The sequence below is a fragment of the Pipistrellus kuhlii genome, unplaced genomic scaffold (genome assembly GCF_014108245.1).
Source record: "Pipistrellus kuhlii isolate mPipKuh1 unplaced genomic scaffold, mPipKuh1.p scaffold_m20_p_16, whole genome shotgun sequence".
NCBI lineage: Eukaryota > Metazoa > Chordata > Mammalia > Chiroptera > Vespertilionidae > Pipistrellus > Pipistrellus kuhlii.
This window is the reverse complement of record NW_023425471.1, coordinates 3,740,672-3,760,111: the sequence shown is the minus strand read 5'-3', so window position 1 is coordinate 3,760,111 and position 19,440 is coordinate 3,740,672. Positions and strand designations below refer to the sequence as shown.

Genomic DNA, 19,440 nt, shown 5'->3' with positions numbered 1-19,440 from the left:
CTTCTGGGCCATTGATTTCTTTTGAAGTAAGCTTGTTTGGTTTCTGTCTACACGTGGTTCATGTTCTTCAGATAATTATCACGGTAGAGAACAGTTGGAAACTCTGTAGCTTTCTCTTTAACACAGGGCCTCTTTATGTCCTAGCCGTGTGGAACTTGCACGGTTCCCAACTTTGTTCTGATTTAGTATATTGGTTGCTCTCTCCTTCAGATCTCTTGTGTTCCTTGGCTATGTCTCTAAGAGCATTAGGCATTTGTTTAGTGGAGAGAGATTGGTGGGCTGCAGTGAATGTGGAGATGAGAGAAGGGCAACAGGCCTGGGACTACACAGGTCTCTTCCTTTTTTTATTTTATTTTTATTTTTAATTAATTTAATTTATTTATTTTCATTATTATTATTATTATTATTATTATTGATTATGGTATCACATAATTGTCCTCAACCCCTCCCATTCCCATCCCAAACCCCTCCCCACATATGCCCCCACCCCCCTGTTGTCCGTGGCCACTGGCTAGGCCCATATGCATGCACACAAGTCCTTTGGTTGATCTCTTCCCCTTACCCACACCCTCCCCTACCTTCCCTCTGAGGTTTGAGAGTCTGATCGCTGCTTCTCTTTCTCTGGGTCTGTTTTTGTTCATCAGTCTATGCTGTTCATTATTTCCTGTAGATGTGTGAGATCATGTGATCCAAGAAATACCCTTGTAAGAACAGAAACTGAGACAAGCCATAATGGTTATGCTGAGAGGCAAATGAATCAGTCTATAGTGAGTTCCTTTCTGGGCCAACAGTTCTTTTGAGTCCCAATTTCAATGTCAAACAGTTCCTTATGTGTACATGTCAGCCATGCTATTTCAGATCTGGTTGGTGGACAAATGGTGGTGTGCAGGTCCGACCATCTCTGGTTTGGTCCTGGGCATCCTTCAGCGACACGCAGCTGCTGTCTGCCGGTATGGCGAGGCGTTGTCAGCGTCTTCCATCTCTGAACTGTTTATCTTCTGTCTTCATGGCTGGAGCACTTCTGTCTGTTCCTCTCTGTTAGAAGAATCCAGATGGTCTCGGAGTTGTTTTCTGGGGTCTCTTCCTTCTTATTGAGCTCTCTGTTCAGTTCCATTTTATGTCTTCCTGCCCTTCTCTCAACCACACTCAAGCCCGGAATGTAGGTGCCTTCTTCCTACAGTGAGGTTATAGGAATGTTCTGGGTTCTCCTGCCCACTTGTTGGTTCCACTGGCCAGCCTGAAGCTGCCCTCATAATGAAGGCTGGGAAGCTGGGAAGGGGGGTGGTGGAGACCCCCTCTTGATTGGGTGTTGTTAGATATTCTCTGAAGGATTCGGGTGCTCTGGGGTAGCCCTGTAGCCCACACATGTACCTTGATATAGAGATAAATTTGGAGGGAGGTAGATTTGACCTTTGGAACTTGCCCTGGCCTTTCCTGCTGTTTTCTGACCTTGAATTCTTTCCTCCTCAAATTCAAGTCCTCTAACCCCCTTCCCTGCCTCTGCCATAGACGTCTGAGTGCACAGAGCACGGCTGTGAACCCAACAGCCAGAGTATTCCTCTCTCGGGGTCTGCATTCTATCAATAGATGGAAGAGGAAGACAGCAAACAAATGAATAGAAAATGGGAAGAAATACAAAATACGTTCATTTGCTTTATGTGCTCTTTAAAATAGGAGTTTGCCTTGGGATGCAGCTAGCAGTGATAGAGTTTGCAAGGAACTGCCTTAACTTGAAAGGTAAGTCTAAGATTTAGCTACTAACTTTCCATTTAAAATGATTCTTTTCACTTAAAATATTTTTTCAGCAATATCGGTTAATTCTTGAATTCATTTCTTAATCTTCAGATGCCAATTCCACAGAATTTGAGCCAAGTGCCCCTGTGCCTGTGGTAAGTGGCTTGTTTATCTCTCTGGGTTGGATTATTGTCATTTGGTTTCTGGCTTTTGCCTAAACTCGGAAGGGCTATTATTTTTTTCATTACACTATCAGGACATTTACAATTATGTGAGCCCTGGCTGTTTCTCAGTGGTTAGAGCATCGGCCAGAGGACTGAAGGGTCGCGTGTTCTATTCCTGGTCAAGGACACGCACCTGAGTTGCATGTTCGAACCCTGGCCCTGGTTGGGGTGAAAACAGGAGGCAACCAATAGATGTCTCACATCAATGCTTCTCTCTCTCTCCCTCTCCTCCCTCCACTCCACTCTTATTAAAAAAAATCAATGGAAAAACTATCCTCAGGTGAGGATTAAAACAATTATATGTGATAACATTATTACTGCTATTATTTTTTTATTATGCTCTCAGGACATTTAAAATTTTATCTGATTTTATTTATTTATTTATTTATTTATTTTTACATACAACTGCTTTGTTTTCAAGAGTCCATTTTGCCAGCTATGTGTTGAAAAAAGACACCATCCTGGGCTGATTTATCTTTGCAGCAGTTCAAGCTTAATGTTTAGGAAAGGATTAAATTGACTGTGACAACAATTTATAACAGCTAATATAAATAAATGGGTTGGCCTGTCCCTAGACTCATCCCTGTCTGTCTAGTTTCCACACTGGTGGTCATCTGTCTTTCTAAAACAAAAGTGACAGCTGTTCTTCCGCTGCTCCTCATTTTCCACTAATTCCCTTTCCTGTAAAATATTCACTTCAAGGCTCTTGGCTGGGAGTGATGGCTATTATGCGCTGTCACCTGCTGCTTTGCTAATTCAACCCATGACATCCCCTCCTTTCCGCACTTGGGATTTATGTTTGGGCAATCTGAACCATTTTTTTGATGTAGCTTGAGATTCCCTATACCCAAGATGTTCCCCTCCCACAATCTCCCTTCCCCTGGAATCTCAATGAAACCAATGAAGAATTTCATTTAAAAACACACACACACAAAAAAACAAAACAAAACAAAAAAAACCATGCCCAATTGTGGGATTCCCCTTTCACGTCCCGCGTGGTTCAGGATTCTGGTTCAGGGTTTGGGTTCTGGAGAAGGCTGCACACAAATGAAAAGAGAGTAGAAAATGTATTAATTTGGCGATACTGGGGGCCAGGCAGGAGCCCACCTCTAGGGGGAGGACTACCCACTGCTCTGGCCTTGCTATCCCTTTTATTGGGGCTATGGGATACAGTCCACATGTGTCAAACACAAGGCCCGCGGGCCAAATCCGTCCCGCCAGGCCTTGCAATGTGGCCCGCACCGCGCTGTCATCACTGCACTCCGCTGCGTTTCCATCACAATGACAGTTTATGACTGTTCAGTAAACCATTCGGCCCGCGATTTAGGCTGGATTTTAGATTTTGGCCCCTTCTCTGATTGAGTTCGACACCCCTAGAATACACCCATAGCCCTTAGGCAGGAAATAACAGAAATATACATAAGACAAACAGAGGTGGAGGCTGCTTCAGCTCCCAATGCCTCAACTGGTGAGTGGTTAGAGAATTAAGGTTGTTGACCAGCCTTCCCGGCCTCCTGTCCACATCTATTAGTGAAACAGTGATTGGTTTCTGGCACCCGATGACCCACAACTTACTATTCCTCCTGCGAAGCCTTTCCTGGCCTCCTTTTTTCTCAGTTTCTGTGCTGTGGGGCAGGATGAACTTTTCCTCTACACTTTAAGTTTGTTCAGCTGGTCTAATAATTAAGTTGCATGAGACAGAGTAACGAGAAAAATAACGAAATTTAATTACATATGTATGTATGGGAACCCCACATATATGAGAGAGTAAGAATCCTGACATGTACGAGAGATTCAGAGACAGGGAAGGGAAATGAGATATATGTGGCATTCTGAGCTAAGGATGAAGTAAGATACCTTATGGCTTTACTTAGCATAATGATGTCTGCATCTGCCTATGTTATAGCATCTATCAGTTCTTTGTTTCTTTTTATTGCTGAATAATATTCCGTTATATAGACATACTACATTTTATTAATAAATTCGTCCATTGATGGACACTTGGATTATTTCCACTTTTTTACTATTATACTGCTATGAACATTGTGAACAAGTTGTTGGATGAACATATATTATAGTTTCATTTTACATGGGTATATACACCTAGGAGTGGAATTATGGATCATATAGTGACTATATGTTTAACCTTTCGCGTAATTGCCAGACTGTTTTCAAAATGACTGCGACATTTTACATTCCCACCAGCAGTGTATGAGGGCTTCAATTTCTCTGCATCCTTAACACTTGTCATTGCCTGTCTTTTTTATTATAGCCATTCTAGTGGGCATTAAGTTGTATCTCATTGTAGCTTTGATTTGCTTTTCCTTGATGGTTTAGATATTGAGCATCTTTTCATGTACTTACCACTTGTATATCATCTTTGGAGAAATGTCTATCCAGATTCCTTGCCCATTTTTAAATTGGGTTATTTGTCTTAAATTATAAGTGTTTTTTGCATGTTCTAGATCACATGTGTCAAACACAAGGCCCGCGGGCCAAATCCGTCCTGCCAGGCCTTGCAATGTGGCCCGCACCGCGCTGTCATCACTGCACTCCGCTGCGTTTCCATCACAATGACAGTTTATGACTGTTCAGTAAACCATTCGGCCAGCGATTTAGGCTGGATTTTAGATTTTGGCCCCTTCTCTGATTGAGTTCGACGCCCCTATTCTAGATACAAGTTTCTTATTAGACATATTAGAGGCCTGGTGCATGAAATTCATGCACAGGTGTGGTCCCTAGGCCTGGCTGGTGATCGAAGTGCTAGTGTCTGGCGTGGAAGGGCAGGTCCCAGCTGACCTCCGACCCTGGGTAGCACCTAGGCCGCTGGGCCTCGGTGCGCCCTGTCTGCCTGAATCACAGTACCCGAGTCCCCACGTGGAGATGTGGTGAGCGCAGCCAGACGCTGTGGGCCAGGGTGCAGTGTGGGCCTCTGGGCTGCCTAGCAGCATTGCATGGAAGCCGGGTGGGCAGCGCGCTTTCTCCTGGCTGGCCTCACAGACCGGCTCCTGTGCAAACCCATGGGGGCCCAATTGGCCCCTGTGATTCCAGGCGCTGTGGCCTGGCTCACCTGGAAGAGGCTGTGTGGGTGCGGGACGGGCTCCTCACAGGCACCTGAGTGCAGGGACTTCCCTGGTGCACAAGCCTGGTATCCCAGGGAAGGGTAGCAGAGAAAGTGAGAGCAAGCTCGGCAGACATCCTGCATTCTCACCGCACCTCCATCCCTGTTATCCCCACCCCCAGGTAGCCAGCGAGGGGTCGCAGCCCCCTGCCTGGGCACCACAGGAGGTTGGTCACTGCCACTCATCCCCAGATCCCCGTCCCCGGCCTGGGGCCTGGCCCCAATTGGGTGATCAGGGCCTGCTGCCTCGGGGGAGGGACCAGAAGGTTGGCCAGCAGGCCCTGATCACCTGATTGGGGTGGAGGGTGTGGGGGGAGAAGGGCCAACCGGGCTGCGTCTGCCACCACTCACCCCTGGTTTCTCATCCCAGCCCGGGGCCTGGATTGCCAATGGGGGCCTGCTGGCCTTGGGGAGAGACCAGGAGGTTGGCTGGTGGGCCCCATCCAGTGATCAGGGCCTGTGGGCTGGAGGCAGCTCCTGCATTGAGCGTTTTCCCCCTGGTGGTCAGTGCTCGTCATAACAACCAGTTGTTCCAGTCATTCCATCTTAAATGTTGCTTAGTCTTTTTATTTTATTTATTTTTAATATATTTTTTATTGATTTTTACAGAGAGGAAGGGAGAGAGATAGAGAGATAGAAACGTCGATAAGAGAGAAACATCGACCAGTTGCCTCCTGCACACCCCCTACCGGGGATGTGCCCGCAACCAAGGTACATGCCCTTGACTGGAATCGAACCTGGGACCCTTCAGTCCGCAGACCGACGCTCTACCACTGAGCCAAACCGGCTTCGGCATAAATGTTGCTTAGGCTTTTATATATACAACGAGTGGCCAGATTATTATGATCGCTGAACACATAATAATCTGGCCACTCAGTGTGCATAGATAATTTGGACTATTGACATTTTGGACTGGGTAATTCTTTGTAGTGGAGACTGTCCTGTGCATGGAGGATGTTGAGGAGCCTCCTTGGCTTATTCTTACTAAATGTTAATAGTACAGATCTCCCAACCCCTAATTGTGACACTAAAAAATTGTGACACCAAACATCCCCTGGGGCACAGGCAGAATATCTCTCCCCCTTCCCCCCATTGAGAAGCATTGATTTAGAGACATCCACTTATAATTCTCCTCCCTCCAAACTATTCCCCCCCTTCCCTTATGACAGCCATTAGTTCTTATTTTGGGGGGCTATCTTTTCATTTTTAAAACATAAGTAAACCTGTTTGTCTATTTGTAATCTTTTCCCCTTCTTCGATAAGTGGTAGCATACTCTGCAAAATTTTTCATTTTTTTCTACCTTTTTTTTTTTCTTTCACTTAACACTGTATGCTGGAGATCACTCCATGGAAGGATATTGAGATACTCTTTACAACTTTTATAGCTTGCATTTTAGACCACAATGAACCATAACTTCCAAGAGTTCCTTATGAGGCTTTAAACATATTTCCTCACTAATGGCTGAAATGACTGTATAGGCAACATGGGTTTACTTTTTTAAGAGAATACTTTGGGTTAGAAAATTATCTTACCAGTAGGTGCCACTATTACACAGCTTTGACAACGCTCTTGGATGACTGTCCTTTAACTGGTTGTGTGTGTGGGTACATAGGTGTACCCACACACATATGGGTATGTGTTTCCTTTTTTTTAATCCTCACCTGAGGAGTGAGGATATTTTCTCCATTGATTTTTAGAAAGAGTGGAAGGGAGGAGGAAGGGAGATAGGAGAGAGAGAGAGAAAAAAAAAAAATCAATGTGAGATGTGCCTCCCACAAACTCTCCAACTGGGGGCAAGGACCAAACCTGCAGGTATGTGCCCTTGACTGGAATTGAACCTGAGACCCCCTGGTGCCCAGGCCAACGCTCAGGGCTGTGTTTCCTTTCTAACAAACACATATGATAGTATGCTTGAGACACTGTTTCCTCTAGCTTTTTGCACTGATCACTTCACATCCACACATTGAATCTGCCATATGCTTGCCCTGTTGTCTGCATCATTCTTTAACCTGTCTCATGCTGATGAATATTTAGATTGTGTCCATTATTTTGCTACTTTAAATAATACTGCAAATTAATATCTATAGTCATATGTCCTTGTACCCACACATACTTCTATGGGATGAATTCCTAGGGGGAATTTGCTAAATCAGAGGCTAAGTGAGTTTTACATTTTGAAAGCATATACTCATAAGTGAGCTGAGAACAATAAAACCTAATTGCTACTGAATATCTTTGTGGCCTGCAATCAGTTTGTTGGAGAAAAATAGCCTTAAGGGCCAGCATTTGTGATGATGGTGAGAAGTCTTATTAAAGAAAAAGACCAAGCTAATAGAATCATCAGGCAGCAAACACTAGGAAGCCGAGGGAATCACTTAAATTTGAGCAAATAACAATGACTTATAATGAGTAATGGCCATTCTGGCCCTTCTAGCTAAAAAAGCAAATAATTTGGAAAGCAGGAGCCTCCTGTAGGTGTTTTTGCCACTAAAATCATTTTTCTGCCACCCTTTTATGCTCTTGGCTGAAATCCTCCTCTGTAATCAAAGTCAGATTAACAGAAAAAACACACAAAGTTTAATAACATGTACCTCCTGTGTACATGGGAGAGACCCAGGAAAATGGTATAATTCCCTGAAATGGCCCAAGCTATCACCTTCAATACCATCTCCAGCTAGAGACAAAAGAAGATGTCAGTTGTGAGGGGATCCAAAGATGGGAGGTGATCAGGAGAAGATGAAAACAAGGATAAAGTTGTTATGCAGATATAAATCCTCCACCTTCTCCTTTGATCAGAGTTTCTAGAGATTTACTAGTAGAATCACCTCCTCTTTCTGGTTCAGATGGGAAGGTTTATGGAGATTCCCTTATGAAAGGGTAACTTATTCAATTTTTCAGAGCTTCCCTGTCTGCTGTTTCTTAAAAATAATCAGCTCAAATGAATCCCAACATCAAAGAGACGTATTCTGGGGTGTTAAATTCTGATCTTCATGAGCTATTATGACCTACCTTTGGCATGCATGGTTAGTCTTATGGTTGCTTATGAAATCATTAGAGACACTGGCATCCAGGACAGATATCTAAGAGGAGTTGTCTCAGACTACATAATAAAAGCCTAATATGCTAAGTGTCTGGTCGTTCGGTCGTCCGTTCAACCAATCGAAGAGTAATATGCTAATGATATGCTAAGGCTGCTTAATCGCTTGCTATGGCATACACTGACCACCAGGGGGCAGACAGTTGATTGGTTGACCAGTTGCAATGATGTGCACTGACCACCAGGGGGCAGATGTCCTGACCAGTAGGTTAGCTTGCTGTTGGGGTCTGGCCAATTGGAACCGAGCGAGATGAGCTGGACACGCCCTGGAGCCCTCCCTCGGTCCATCCTTGGCTTGCCAACCTCCTGCGTCCTTCCCCGGCCCCCACTGTGCACTGATGGGGTCCCTTGGCTTGGCCTGTGCTCTCTTGCAATCCAGGCTGAGAAAACCTCCCCCACTCCCGTGAGTTCACGAATTCCGTGCACCAGGCCTCTAGTATACACATAAAAGAATAGATTTTTTTAAAAGAATGAGGGTAAACTCTTTCTGAGTCTGTGAATACTACCTTGTTTCCCCGAAAATAAGACAGTGCCTTATATTAATTTTTTCTCCCAAAGTTGCGCGAGGTCTTATTTTCAGGGGATGTCTTATCTTTCCATGTGCTAGGTCTTATTTTTGGAGGATGTCTTATTTTCGGGGAAACACGGTAGGAGAGAGTGAGTAAAATTCATTTTATTGTGCCATTTCTCTGCTTAATCCACATAGTGAAATAGAAAGCTTTTGCGGACATATAGGGTTCTACAGCAAATCTGATATTTGGCCTGCTTCAAAGTAGCTTTCCCTCCCTTCTAGATGATGCTTACAGCTATAGCTTGCATTCTGACTGTATCAATCACATTGCTGCTGCTGACACGCTTGACTTTGAATTTGGCTTTAGACCTCTCCAGTTCAGGTAGAGGATAGTTCACAGCATTGTGGACTTTATTAATTAGAGTATATCTTTGGCTTTTGAGACATATATAGGAAAAGGATCTCAATCCAATATTTAGGTATGTGGATATGCTTAATTTTTAGCATTTTTTTTTGTTTATTGGAAACAGTAACTTTAAAGATCTGAATTTACCTAAAACAGAATATCCTGAAAATGGAACCCATGTTCTACCTTCAGACACATCAATACACACATGCACACTTGGATGGTGGTACTGGTAAGGAAAAGTGATACATTTGAAGAATTTTCAGTAGATGTCAATGGAAATTTGAGGTTGCGGTATTTAATATTATTTCACCTTTAGTTATTTATCATACATATTACTTCTTTTACACTTTTTTGATCCAGGGATTTTCAGAGTCAAAAGTAATTTTACATCTCACTCAGTGGATTTGTGAGATAGTCACAAATAATTAAAAGTCAACTCAGGTGAAGGGTAATTTATGTTATTCATTAAGCATAATTAATGCATAACATTTCCCTACCTTTAGCTGGAGCCCTATTTGAAATCTTTTCTTTTTCCATGTTATTTTTTCATCAGCTTTACATGGAAAGCAAATTAAGAAGTGTTTTTTTTTTGTTTGTTTTTTTTTTTACCTTGAAGACTGCTTTGCATTTAGAACATTGTGGTACCAGTAAACATCTCCCAACTAACAAAACGACCTAGAGAAGTCATTTGGAGCTTCGTGTGGGCTAAGGAACTTTACCTATAAAAGCAGCTGTCAAGAAGAAAGCTATACCATGGGTAAAATAGCCTTTTATGGACTAGTGTGGGAGACTGATAGTCATTTATTTCTGTCTCTGTGTGGATGATAGGTTCAGAATTGATATCAGGCTGTTGGCCGTAGTAACTGCTCTCTATTTGGAGAAAGAAAAATTCTTTCAGGCATGATGGCCGCTGTCTAATGACTAGGGCATCTTTTCCACTGGACCTCCCCCCTTGCCTGAGTCTACTTTTTGGAGAGAGACAGCACGGCTAGGAATAAGCCCCATTATTGAATCACAGGGCAGTCTATAATTTTAACAATAAATGAATGACTAAATGAGTACTTCAAAGCCTAATGTATTTTAAAGCTTTTTATACCTGGAGCTCAATAGGAAATGCCTTAGAAATAGGTATTGCAACCTTTTAAAAGATTTTCTTTGCACTAAAAATAACTGGATGCTAGCGGAAAGAGATTATTGAAGAGGAAAGAGTCACTGTGCGTTTGCAGCTCATCCACTTAAGTGCAGCCCTAAACATAGTGTATTACAAAGTGTTTCCACAGCCCTGCTTTCAGTTGACACACAACATAGACTGGTGAAATATATAACTGAAATATGGGCAGCGTGTGGATACGCCCTTATTAATGCTACCAGCATGGTCAAGTAACACTTCTGTCATGGTAGGCTGGTCTATATCTGTGTCATCCAATATGGGAGTCATCAGTCACATGGGGCTATGGAGCACTTGAAATGTAGCCGAGGAACGGAATTTTACATTTTAGTTAATTTAAATATCAGTAACCACCTGTTATAGTGGCCAGGGTACTGCACAGCACAGTAGACCTTCGTTTAGCATGGCACCAAGGACTTCCATGATCTAAAGCCGGCGTGCCCTCTTTATTTATCAGAGCCAGCTTTACAACCAAAATGCAGTGTGTACGTTCCCTGAACTGCCTTGTGCTTGAACATGATGTGCGAATATGTGCGTATTTGGGGTGTTTTCTCTCCTTTTGAATGCCCAGGCTCCCCCTTCCCTGCAGGGTCCCCTCAAGGCTCTTCCTACAAATCCCAGTTGAAATACTATTTCTTTTTAAAAATATATATATATTTTATTGATTTTGTACGGTGAGGAAGGGAGAGAGATAGTTAGAAACATCAATGAGAGAGAGTCATTGATCAGCTGCCTCTTGCACACCCCTTACTGGGGATATGCCCGCAACCAAGGTACATGCCCTTGACTGGAATCGAACCCGGGACCTTTCAGTCCCCAAGCCGACGCTCTATCTATTGAGCCAACCCGGTTTTGGCGAAATACTATTTCTTCGATTAAGTCTTTCCATGGCCTGATCCCAGGCTTACTGACTTAGGATCTGAGTATAATCCTATATAATAGAAGCCTAATATGCTAAGTGTCCAACTGTTTGTTTGACTGTTTGACCAGTCGCTGTGATGCATACTGACCACCAGGGGCAGACGCTCCGACTGCTGGGGACTGGGCAAGACGGGCTGGACATGCCCTGGAGCCCTCCTGTGGTTGTGCACCATTGTGAGGGACGCCACTGGTGCCTGAATCCATGCACTAGGTCTTATATAATGCTTTGGCCATGTAGGTGCTTTCTATATGTTGTAATTGAAAAAGAGAATGTATATTACTCTGAGAGTGACTGATTGAGATTAGAACATCAGCTAAAATGGGAAGTTAGCATGACCTAAATATTAGAACTCAACAAAACACATGCAACAAAAAACCCCAACAATAGACTGATGCTGGTTATTAATGAAGCTGTGAACATCTTAAATTAAATATTAGAGTGGTCTAATTTAAAACCAGTCATAACTGGATAGTTTGTCTCAGGAGTTAAGTTGATTAATGTATCATATTTATCAAACAAAAGGGAGAACCCTCGCCGAAACTGGTTTGGCTCAGTGGATAGAGTGTCGTTCTGCGGACTGAAGGGTCCTGGGTTCGATTCCGGTCAAGGGCATGTACATTGGTTGCAGGCACATCCCCGGTGGGGGATGTGCAGGAGGCAGCTGGTCGATGTTTCTCTCTCATCGATGTTTCTAGCTCTCTATCCCTCTCCCTCTCTGTGAAAAATCAATAAAATTTGAAAAAAAAGGGAGAACCCTCATATGGCCACAGATGCTCAATAGGCAGTCTATAGTATCTAAACTTGGGTGCTCACAATTTCATAACGAACTAGGAGGAAAAGGATACTCAAATAAGAGAAAGACTATCTTTTATAAAGAAATATCCAGCAGGAAACTCATGGGAAAATAGGAGGTTGCTATTAAAACCAGAAATGAATAAAAGATGTGCACTATTGTGACTAATAAAGTTGTTAAAATGAGACCGACTAATGCTGTCTGGGGAGTGAAGCTGTCCCTCTCCTGCCTGTGTATAAAAACAAGAATCAATACAAGCTTTTGGAAAATCAGTTAGGTGGTCTATTTCACAAACCATAAAAATATTCATACCCTCTGACTCAGACATGCACTTCCCAGAAATCCTCCTAAGGAAATTCAATATGTTGACAGGGAGATATAAACAGTTACTCATTATGACATTATTTAGAAAAATCAGAAATGGCAATAATCTAAATGCCCCACAATGGAGAAATAGTTAAGACTATTATGGGCTATCCCTACAGTAGACTGTAATTGGTCATTAGAAATGTTTAAGACTTTCTATGCCATGAGAATGTGTGTGTTGAATTAGAATGACCCAAATTGTATTTAAACATCCCCTCGCTATGTATACAAATCTCCTTTGCTTCTAGGTGGAAGAGGTAGAAGTCAGTTTTCTTTCTTTTTGGTTAAATTCCCCTCCCCTCCCGCTGGACTCAGCAAGGGCAGCCTGAGCTGTTTCTCAGTACGCAGTGTCCCAGCAGCACAGCATGCCAGCGCTGGGAAGGGACTATGTCTTCCTGTCCCTTTTATTTTACACATCACATACCAGGACCAAGGCCACCCCCTTGGGTGATGGAACAGAACTGACAGTCGGCCCTGTGCTCCGACTCTGAGAGGGTCAGTGATTCAAAAAGCACAGCGAGTGCTGGGAAGATGACTTGAAAGACAAGTGTCTGTTCTCTGAAGTCTGTTTCTCACTGGCTGTTGACTAGAGTTGAAATTGGAACTGCTGTGAGCACTGGTGATGGAAGGGAAGAGCAAGAACAGGGTTATACTGGTGGAAGAGTGGAGTGAGGGAGTTGGTTTAGCACAGCAGAATTCTTTTTTTTTTTTTTTTAAATTCTATATTGTTGAAAATATTACCCCCAGTGACCTCTCCCAGCCCGCTCCTTCCCCCCCCCCCCCCCAGCACAGGCCCTCACCTCCCTACTGTCCGTGTCCATTGATTATCCTTACACGCATGCATATCAGTCCTTTGGTTGATCTGCCTTCCCGTTGAGGTTTGATGGTCTGATGCTTCTCTGTCTCTGAATCTATTTTTGTTCATCAGTTTATGTTGTTCATTATATCCCACAAATGAGTGAGATCATAGCAGGATTCTTTCCATGTCTCTGATACCACCTCTGTAGTCTTGGTCAAGACCATGGAACTATTCTGGACCTTTTTTTTTTTTAATAAAAAAATCTATAAAATTATATTGATGAATCAGACTAAGGTTACTTTCAAATTTATTAAACTATGGAGGTCAGTAATTGACAAGGTGAGGCATGTCTTAAGAATTTCTTTATTGGCAGTAATTGGCTATCACTACAAGATCATTATAATTGGAAAGAATTTAATAGAGACATTGGGAACACTGTGGAGAATATGACTCTTTCCAGGAGCTCTTCCTGTGGTGAGCAGGATGGGATCATTTTGCTTGTTTCTTCACTGGGATAACTTGTTCACTAACCCCTGGAACTCTTCGAAGCTAACTTCTCCATCTCCATTCTTGTCCAGTTCTTTAAAAAGATCCTCCAGGGAGTTTGGACCCTGGTGTTAGGCAAAGAGGAAGGGATGAGGAGAGGAGAGAAAATGAATCAGTTATGTGCTGCTACACATTCTCCAAAATTAGCCTGCATTCCAAGAAGGCAGCGGAGCTTTTGGTCACATGATAGTGGTGGCAAAACCAACTTGAGCTCTAATTGCTCTATGTCACAGAACAGGCCACCCTTTTTCATTTCTTTAGTATACGTTTATTATTTTACTATTGATAATGTGTATGTTAATAGGATTTGTTTTCTATGCAATCTTCAGTATTTTCCTTTATGCTTCTAAAAGCATTTAAAAATATTTTTTTAATTGATTTCAGAGAGGAAGGGAGAGGGAGAGAGATAGAAACATCAATGATGAGAGAGAATCATGGATCGGCTGCCTCCTGCACAGCCCCCACTGGGGATCGAGCCTGCAACCTCGGCACGTGCCCTTGACCGGAACTGAACCCGGTACCCTTCAGTCAGCAGGCTGACGTTCTACCTACTGAGCCAAACAAGCTAGGGCAAAACCCATTTTTTTGAGATGGAGCCCAAGTGCTTCACTGGACTTCTGAGGGGCCCACACCCACAAATAGTTGAGGACCCCTGCCCCCTGGAAGCTGATTTGTGCCTGCCTGTAGGGCTGGGCTGGCATATAATCAAGGCATTGCCCATGGCTTATTGCTGGCTGGTACTGTGTCCAGGGCTTTCGGTAGCTTGTGCAATCCTCTCAACCGCCCTGAGGGGGCAATCTTTACAGATGAGGAAACGGAGAATCTGAAACAGCTGTTGACTCACTCCAGGATCCACAGCTGGTAAGTAGGGGCCTTGGAGTCCAAACATTGATTCCAGACCCCAGACCCTTAACCAGCAACTACCGTAGTTTTTTCCAAACCCTGGGCCACAGCCCACCTCCATGCTGGGCAAGATGACTTTGGATCAGTGGTTCTCACTCTTGGACATGCATCAGAATCACGAGATGGGCTTTCTAACCTTAGTAAATACAGATTTTAACCGTAAGAAATGAGAAGATAATGGCTTATCAGGTCACTGAACTCAGCCACTATTCTTCGTGGTAATAATAGAAACCTTCTCACCAACTAAAACCAAAAACCTTTTCCTATGTCATATTGGCAGGAGGGACTTCTCTGGTTAAAATCTGGGAAGCAAATGCTTTCTTCTGAAGTTACAGCAGACAAGTGACCAAGTGGGATACAGCAACTACAGCCCTTCCGTTTGGAAGCTGGCTTTCAGTGGCGAAGGGGAGAAAGCACATGGGAGGCAGACAGACAATCCACCTTTCCCCGTCTCTTTTTGCTTCTAGATGCGATTTGATTTAGACAATTCCGGGATGGTTCTTATGGCTAAAGAAATTGCATCCTTTCCCATTGAGAAATGCATAGTTGGCTCACTAACACAAATTTAGTCGCTTAACACAAATGACCAGCAATTTAAATGCGTTTTGAAATATAAATGGGGTTCTACAGAAAATAATTTGTCAGGGGAAGAAACCTCTCTCATTGTGGATGTTTCTATCTCGCCCTCTCCCTTCCTCTCTGAAATCAAATCTCTTAACAGACTGCCCCGTAAGCGTTGGTCTTGTTGAGAGATCCTATGTATAATGGTGAAACGCGTCCAAGGCCAAGTAATACTAATTTACTGGCTTCTGTTTTCCCAAAGCCTGGCACGGATGGGCTGAATGCAGGCTGAAGGTCTTTGTGTGTTTGCGTGGCAACCTGTGCATCTTCCAGCTTGGCAGAAGTGCCATCACTGCTTTCATTACTATGGCTGGTCCAGGGAGTTCTGTGCTAAGGCTATGGTGGTCTGCTACCAGCGGAGGAGACCACACGTGACGTGCACTCCCTCTGTGATGCCTGTGTTTTGCTGCTGTGTCCTCTTCCCCAGGTGGAACTCTGATCCATATCTCAGACCTCAGCCTCTCCCCGGCTCTCTTTCTCTCCCCTCCCGCCATCAGAGGCCCGTTCAGGCACTTACTTTTAGCAAACTGGGGAATTCAGTCTGGATCAGTTGTCTCAGCTCCTCCATCGACAGCTGATTTGGATCGCCTTCTTTAGCTGCGTATTTTTCAAAAATGCTCTTCAGTTCGTTGGGAGACATTTTTGCACTCATCTTGGTGTCCTGTAAATCGGGAAAGACACGAACTTACCAAAAAGCTCAAATGTGGAGTTTTAGACTAATGATCGCCGGCAGGAGTTCCTGGCCATCGGGCTATTTCCTTGGCACAGATGGGGGACAGTAAAGAAAAGGCTGGGGACCGGAGTGAGGGGCCAGGGGGAGGAAGGGAAATTGTGGGAAACGCACCAGGGGACTGCAAACATATTTTAAAAATAATCATTGTAGACAGTCTGTTAAACGCCTATCCTTAGAGGACATCTGTTAAGAGATAGTCCCTGAAGCCAAACACTTTAATTAGTAATTATGACATTCTTCCCTTTTTCCATACCTGGCTGCCCTCCGTAGGCTGGGGTCTTGCAGAAACCCCAAAACAGCTTCTAGCCTTTAAATGACTGGTAATCTCGTTAGAGCACAAACCTACTTTCTCCTCAGACCATTATCTCTCACACCATTCTGAAAGGAGGCAGGAAGAGCTCCAGGTAGAACTAAAAGCAAGCACACTCACCTGGTCGCTGAGCAGCAAGGCAGCTAGGAGAAAAGACGGGAGTATGGAGAGAGGAGCAGGTCAGCTGGCTTTTATAGCCTGTGCAGACGGACACACCGCCCTGATGATGAAATTTTCCTTTCGTTTGCCATTTAGAGGTAATTATTAATGGTTTTTGAAATCCAATCTTAAGACTGCATGCACCTTATAATTAAGGGTGTTGTAAAATTGGCCAACCGGCACAGACTTGTTAAAGCACCTGACCCGTAGAATGGGCTCCTAGGTTTATCGAGGTCAAGAGGAACAGTTCAAAGAGGAGTCTCTCAGGTAAGGGCAGTCATCTCCGGCAGGACTTTAGCCACCAGGAGGCAGTACCCTGGCTACAAGGGAAAGCTTCAGCCCAGTAAGAAAACACAGACCATGACTAAAACATATTTCTATCCATGAGGCAGGGGAAGCTGTATGAAATCTGTGTGCCACACCTCAAACGGTCCGTTAGGCAATTTAAAATGTTTGGCTCAGTGGATGGAGCATCGGCCTGCGGACTGAAGGGTCCCAGGTTCGATTCCGGTCAAGGGCATGTACCTTGGTTGTGTGCAAGAGGCAGCTGATCAATGTTTCTCCCTCATCGATGTTTCTAACTCATCGTCGATGTTTCTAACTCTGTATCCCTCTGTCTTCCTCTCTGTAAAAAATCAATAAAATATATTTTTAAAAATAAAATAAAATGTCCAGGGGCAGTGCAGACAGGTTTTCCCGGGTTGTGTTTTTGACAGGTAGGACAAGTAAGATAGGCACTTTTCAAGGCCTTATGTATTTTATTTTGCTTTTATTTTTTAAGTATATTTTTACTGATTTCAGAGAGGAAGGGAGAGAGAGAGAGAGAGAGAGAGAGAGAGAGAGAGAGAGAGAAACATCAATGATGAGAGAGAATCATTGATCAGCTGCTTCCTGCACACCCCACATGGGGATCGAGCCCACCACCTGGGTATGTGCCCTGACAGGGAAATGCACCATGACCTCCTGGTTCATAGGTTGACACTTAACCACTGAACCACACCAGCTGGGCTTCACAGCCTTATTAATATTTCCCCAGCAATATTGATTCATAAATGCTATCATTTTGTCTGTGGACCAAATGCATGCACAGTAAAGAGTGGAAACTTCATAGTCTCTGGGATGACTGGGTTATTTGGTCTGAACCAGACCTTTCTCTTTTATCAAACTAGCAATTTTTAGATTTCTAATCTTGTGGGGTGTTTTTTCTTCTTCTTCTTTTTTTTTAAAGCTAATTGTTGGGCTTCTCTAGCCAGTTTTTCTAAATTACCAGCTGGGGAATTATCCCTTTGGACCCTGACAGGGGTTTCACCTGCTGATTTCTTGAAGGGTTGCATTCCTTGCAGAAGTTCAGCGAGGTGATTTCCTTGAGCTTCCAGAGAGTCAAGTTTAGAATGCCCCGGGATCTTAATGCTAACTAGCTAACGCATCAGGTGAAAGTATAGCAAACAATAATTCCCGAACATATGGGCCATTAGTTTTATTTCCCCTGGAAGTGAGGAAGCCACATTGTTTCCGTAACATTACAAAGTCATGAGCTGCTCCACAGGCTTATGGACTACAGTATAAACGCTGGGAGTTTTGCCCTGGGCTAAAACATAAGCCAGAGTGAAAAGCATACAATTCAGCCTGCTGAGCTGAGGGAGCCACAGGTAAAAATGCCTCAATTACTTCCATTGCATAATCAGCACGGCACTTTTCCATTTTCATTTCTAAAACATGAGCCATCAGTAACGCGTGGGAAAACAGCTTTACCCACAGGGGCCTCCGGCAAGTCAAGGGGAGGTCTCAGGAGGCGGTCTGTCAGTGTCAGACAGTCAGGAGGGGCCTTATGGGTCTTGAAGGGCGAAGAATCCTTGGGTTGAGGTTATTGCAATGCCAGAGAGTTGTGTGAGGAGCAATTAGCAGAAGGATTTCATCAGAAAGAAGGCAGCTAACGGAAAGACGCTGGGTATAAGGAGGATTCAGGAGGGCGTCTGCTGAGTGGGGTACAGAGATGGTTCAAGGGGATCTTGCCACATTGTTCTTAGTGGCCTCAATCCAGAGGGCAGTGGCTCTAAGGCAAGGGGGAGGGGATGCTGAGTCCAGTTGCTGACTGTAGTATCCCAGGGATCTATCGTGGTCCCCATGGTTTGTGGGTGAATAGAATATCCCAAGTGCATTCCCCCCCTTTTTAAAAAATGACATTTTATTTTTTATTTTTATTTATTTATTATCTAAAGTTTCACATATGTCTCCTTTTCCCCCTGGCTTGTGACCGCTTCCCCCTCTAGCCATTCCCACCCCGGGCAAGCCCCCACCTTCCCAGTGTCTGTGTCCATTGGTCATGCTAATATGCATGCATGCAAGTCCTTTGGTTGCTCTTTAGCCCCCACCCTCTCCTGCCAAGGGCATGCCCTTTCTTTTCATATACAAAAGGGAAAAGGGGGCCCTAGCTGGTTTGCTCAGTGGTTAGAGTGTCGGCCTATAGACTAAAGGGTCACAGTTTCAATTCCCAGTCAAGGGCATGCACCCCGGTTGCAGGCTGGATCCCTGGCCCAGGTCAGGGTGTGTGTGGGAGGCAACCAATCAATGTGTCTTCCTCACATTGATGTTTCTCTCTCTCTCTCTCTCCCCCTCCTCCCTCCCTTCCACTCTCTAAAAATCAATGGAAAATATCCTCGTGTGAGGATTAAAAAAAAAAAAAAGGAAAAAGGGATCTGATCTTTGGGATGTACAAGAGCAGTGGGTTTATTAAACCCTTCTTTAAGTCTTTAAAGGCTGTGTCCTCCCATTCTCCCCATACCATCCGGTCAGAACAGTCATTCTTCTTTAAAAAAAAAAAAAAAAAAATATTTTATTGATTTTTTTTTTTTTTAACAGAGAGAAAGGGAGAGGGATAGAGAGCTAGAAACACGATGAGAGAGAAACATTGACCAGCTGCTTCCTGCACACCCCCCACCGGAGATGTGCCCGCAACCAAGGTACATGCCCTTGACCTGAATCGAACCTGGGACCTTTCAGTCCACAGGCCAACGCTCTATCCA

General features: G+C 44.0%; 2 protein-coding genes across 5 annotated transcripts in view; one reads left to right on the top strand and one right to left on the bottom strand.

Moving 5' to 3' along the window:
• The window catches only part of CTPS2 (CTP synthase 2), a 112,115-nt gene that overhangs the window by 35,011 nt on the left and 57,664 nt on the right, over positions 1 to 19,440 (top strand). For all 4 annotated transcript variants that reach the window (XM_036439702.2, XM_036439703.2, XM_045582292.1 and 1 more), the window contains exons 12-13: positions 1,675 to 1,737; positions 1,846 to 1,889. In XM_036439702.2, coding sequence (XP_036295595.1) covers positions 1,675 to 1,737; positions 1,846 to 1,889 — 107 coding nt within the window. The remainder of the gene's footprint in view (positions 1 to 1,674; positions 1,738 to 1,845; positions 1,890 to 19,440) is intronic.
• Positions 13,651 to 16,524, bottom strand: S100G (S100 calcium binding protein G). The gene is made up of 3 exons (XM_036439705.2): positions 16,379 to 16,524; positions 15,733 to 15,876; positions 13,651 to 13,756 (listed from the first exon to the last, which is right to left on the bottom strand). The coding sequence occupies exons 2-3, from the start codon at positions 15,865 to 15,867 to the stop codon at positions 13,652 to 13,654; spliced, it is 240 nt and encodes a 79-aa protein (XP_036295598.1). The 5' UTR covers positions 15,868 to 15,876; positions 16,379 to 16,524; the 3' UTR covers position 13,651.

What these genes read in the sequence shown, in the direction of transcription:
- S100G (XM_036439705.2), bottom strand. Translation starts at nt 15,867, where the DNA reads ATGAGTGCAAAAATGTCTCCCAACGAACTGAAGAGCATTTTTGAAAAA. An exon ending in AATTCCCCAGTTTGCTAAAA is followed by an intron (nt 13,757 to 15,732) that starts GTAAGTGCCTGA and finishes GCCTAACACCAG; the next exon opens with GGTCCAAACTCCCTGGAGGA.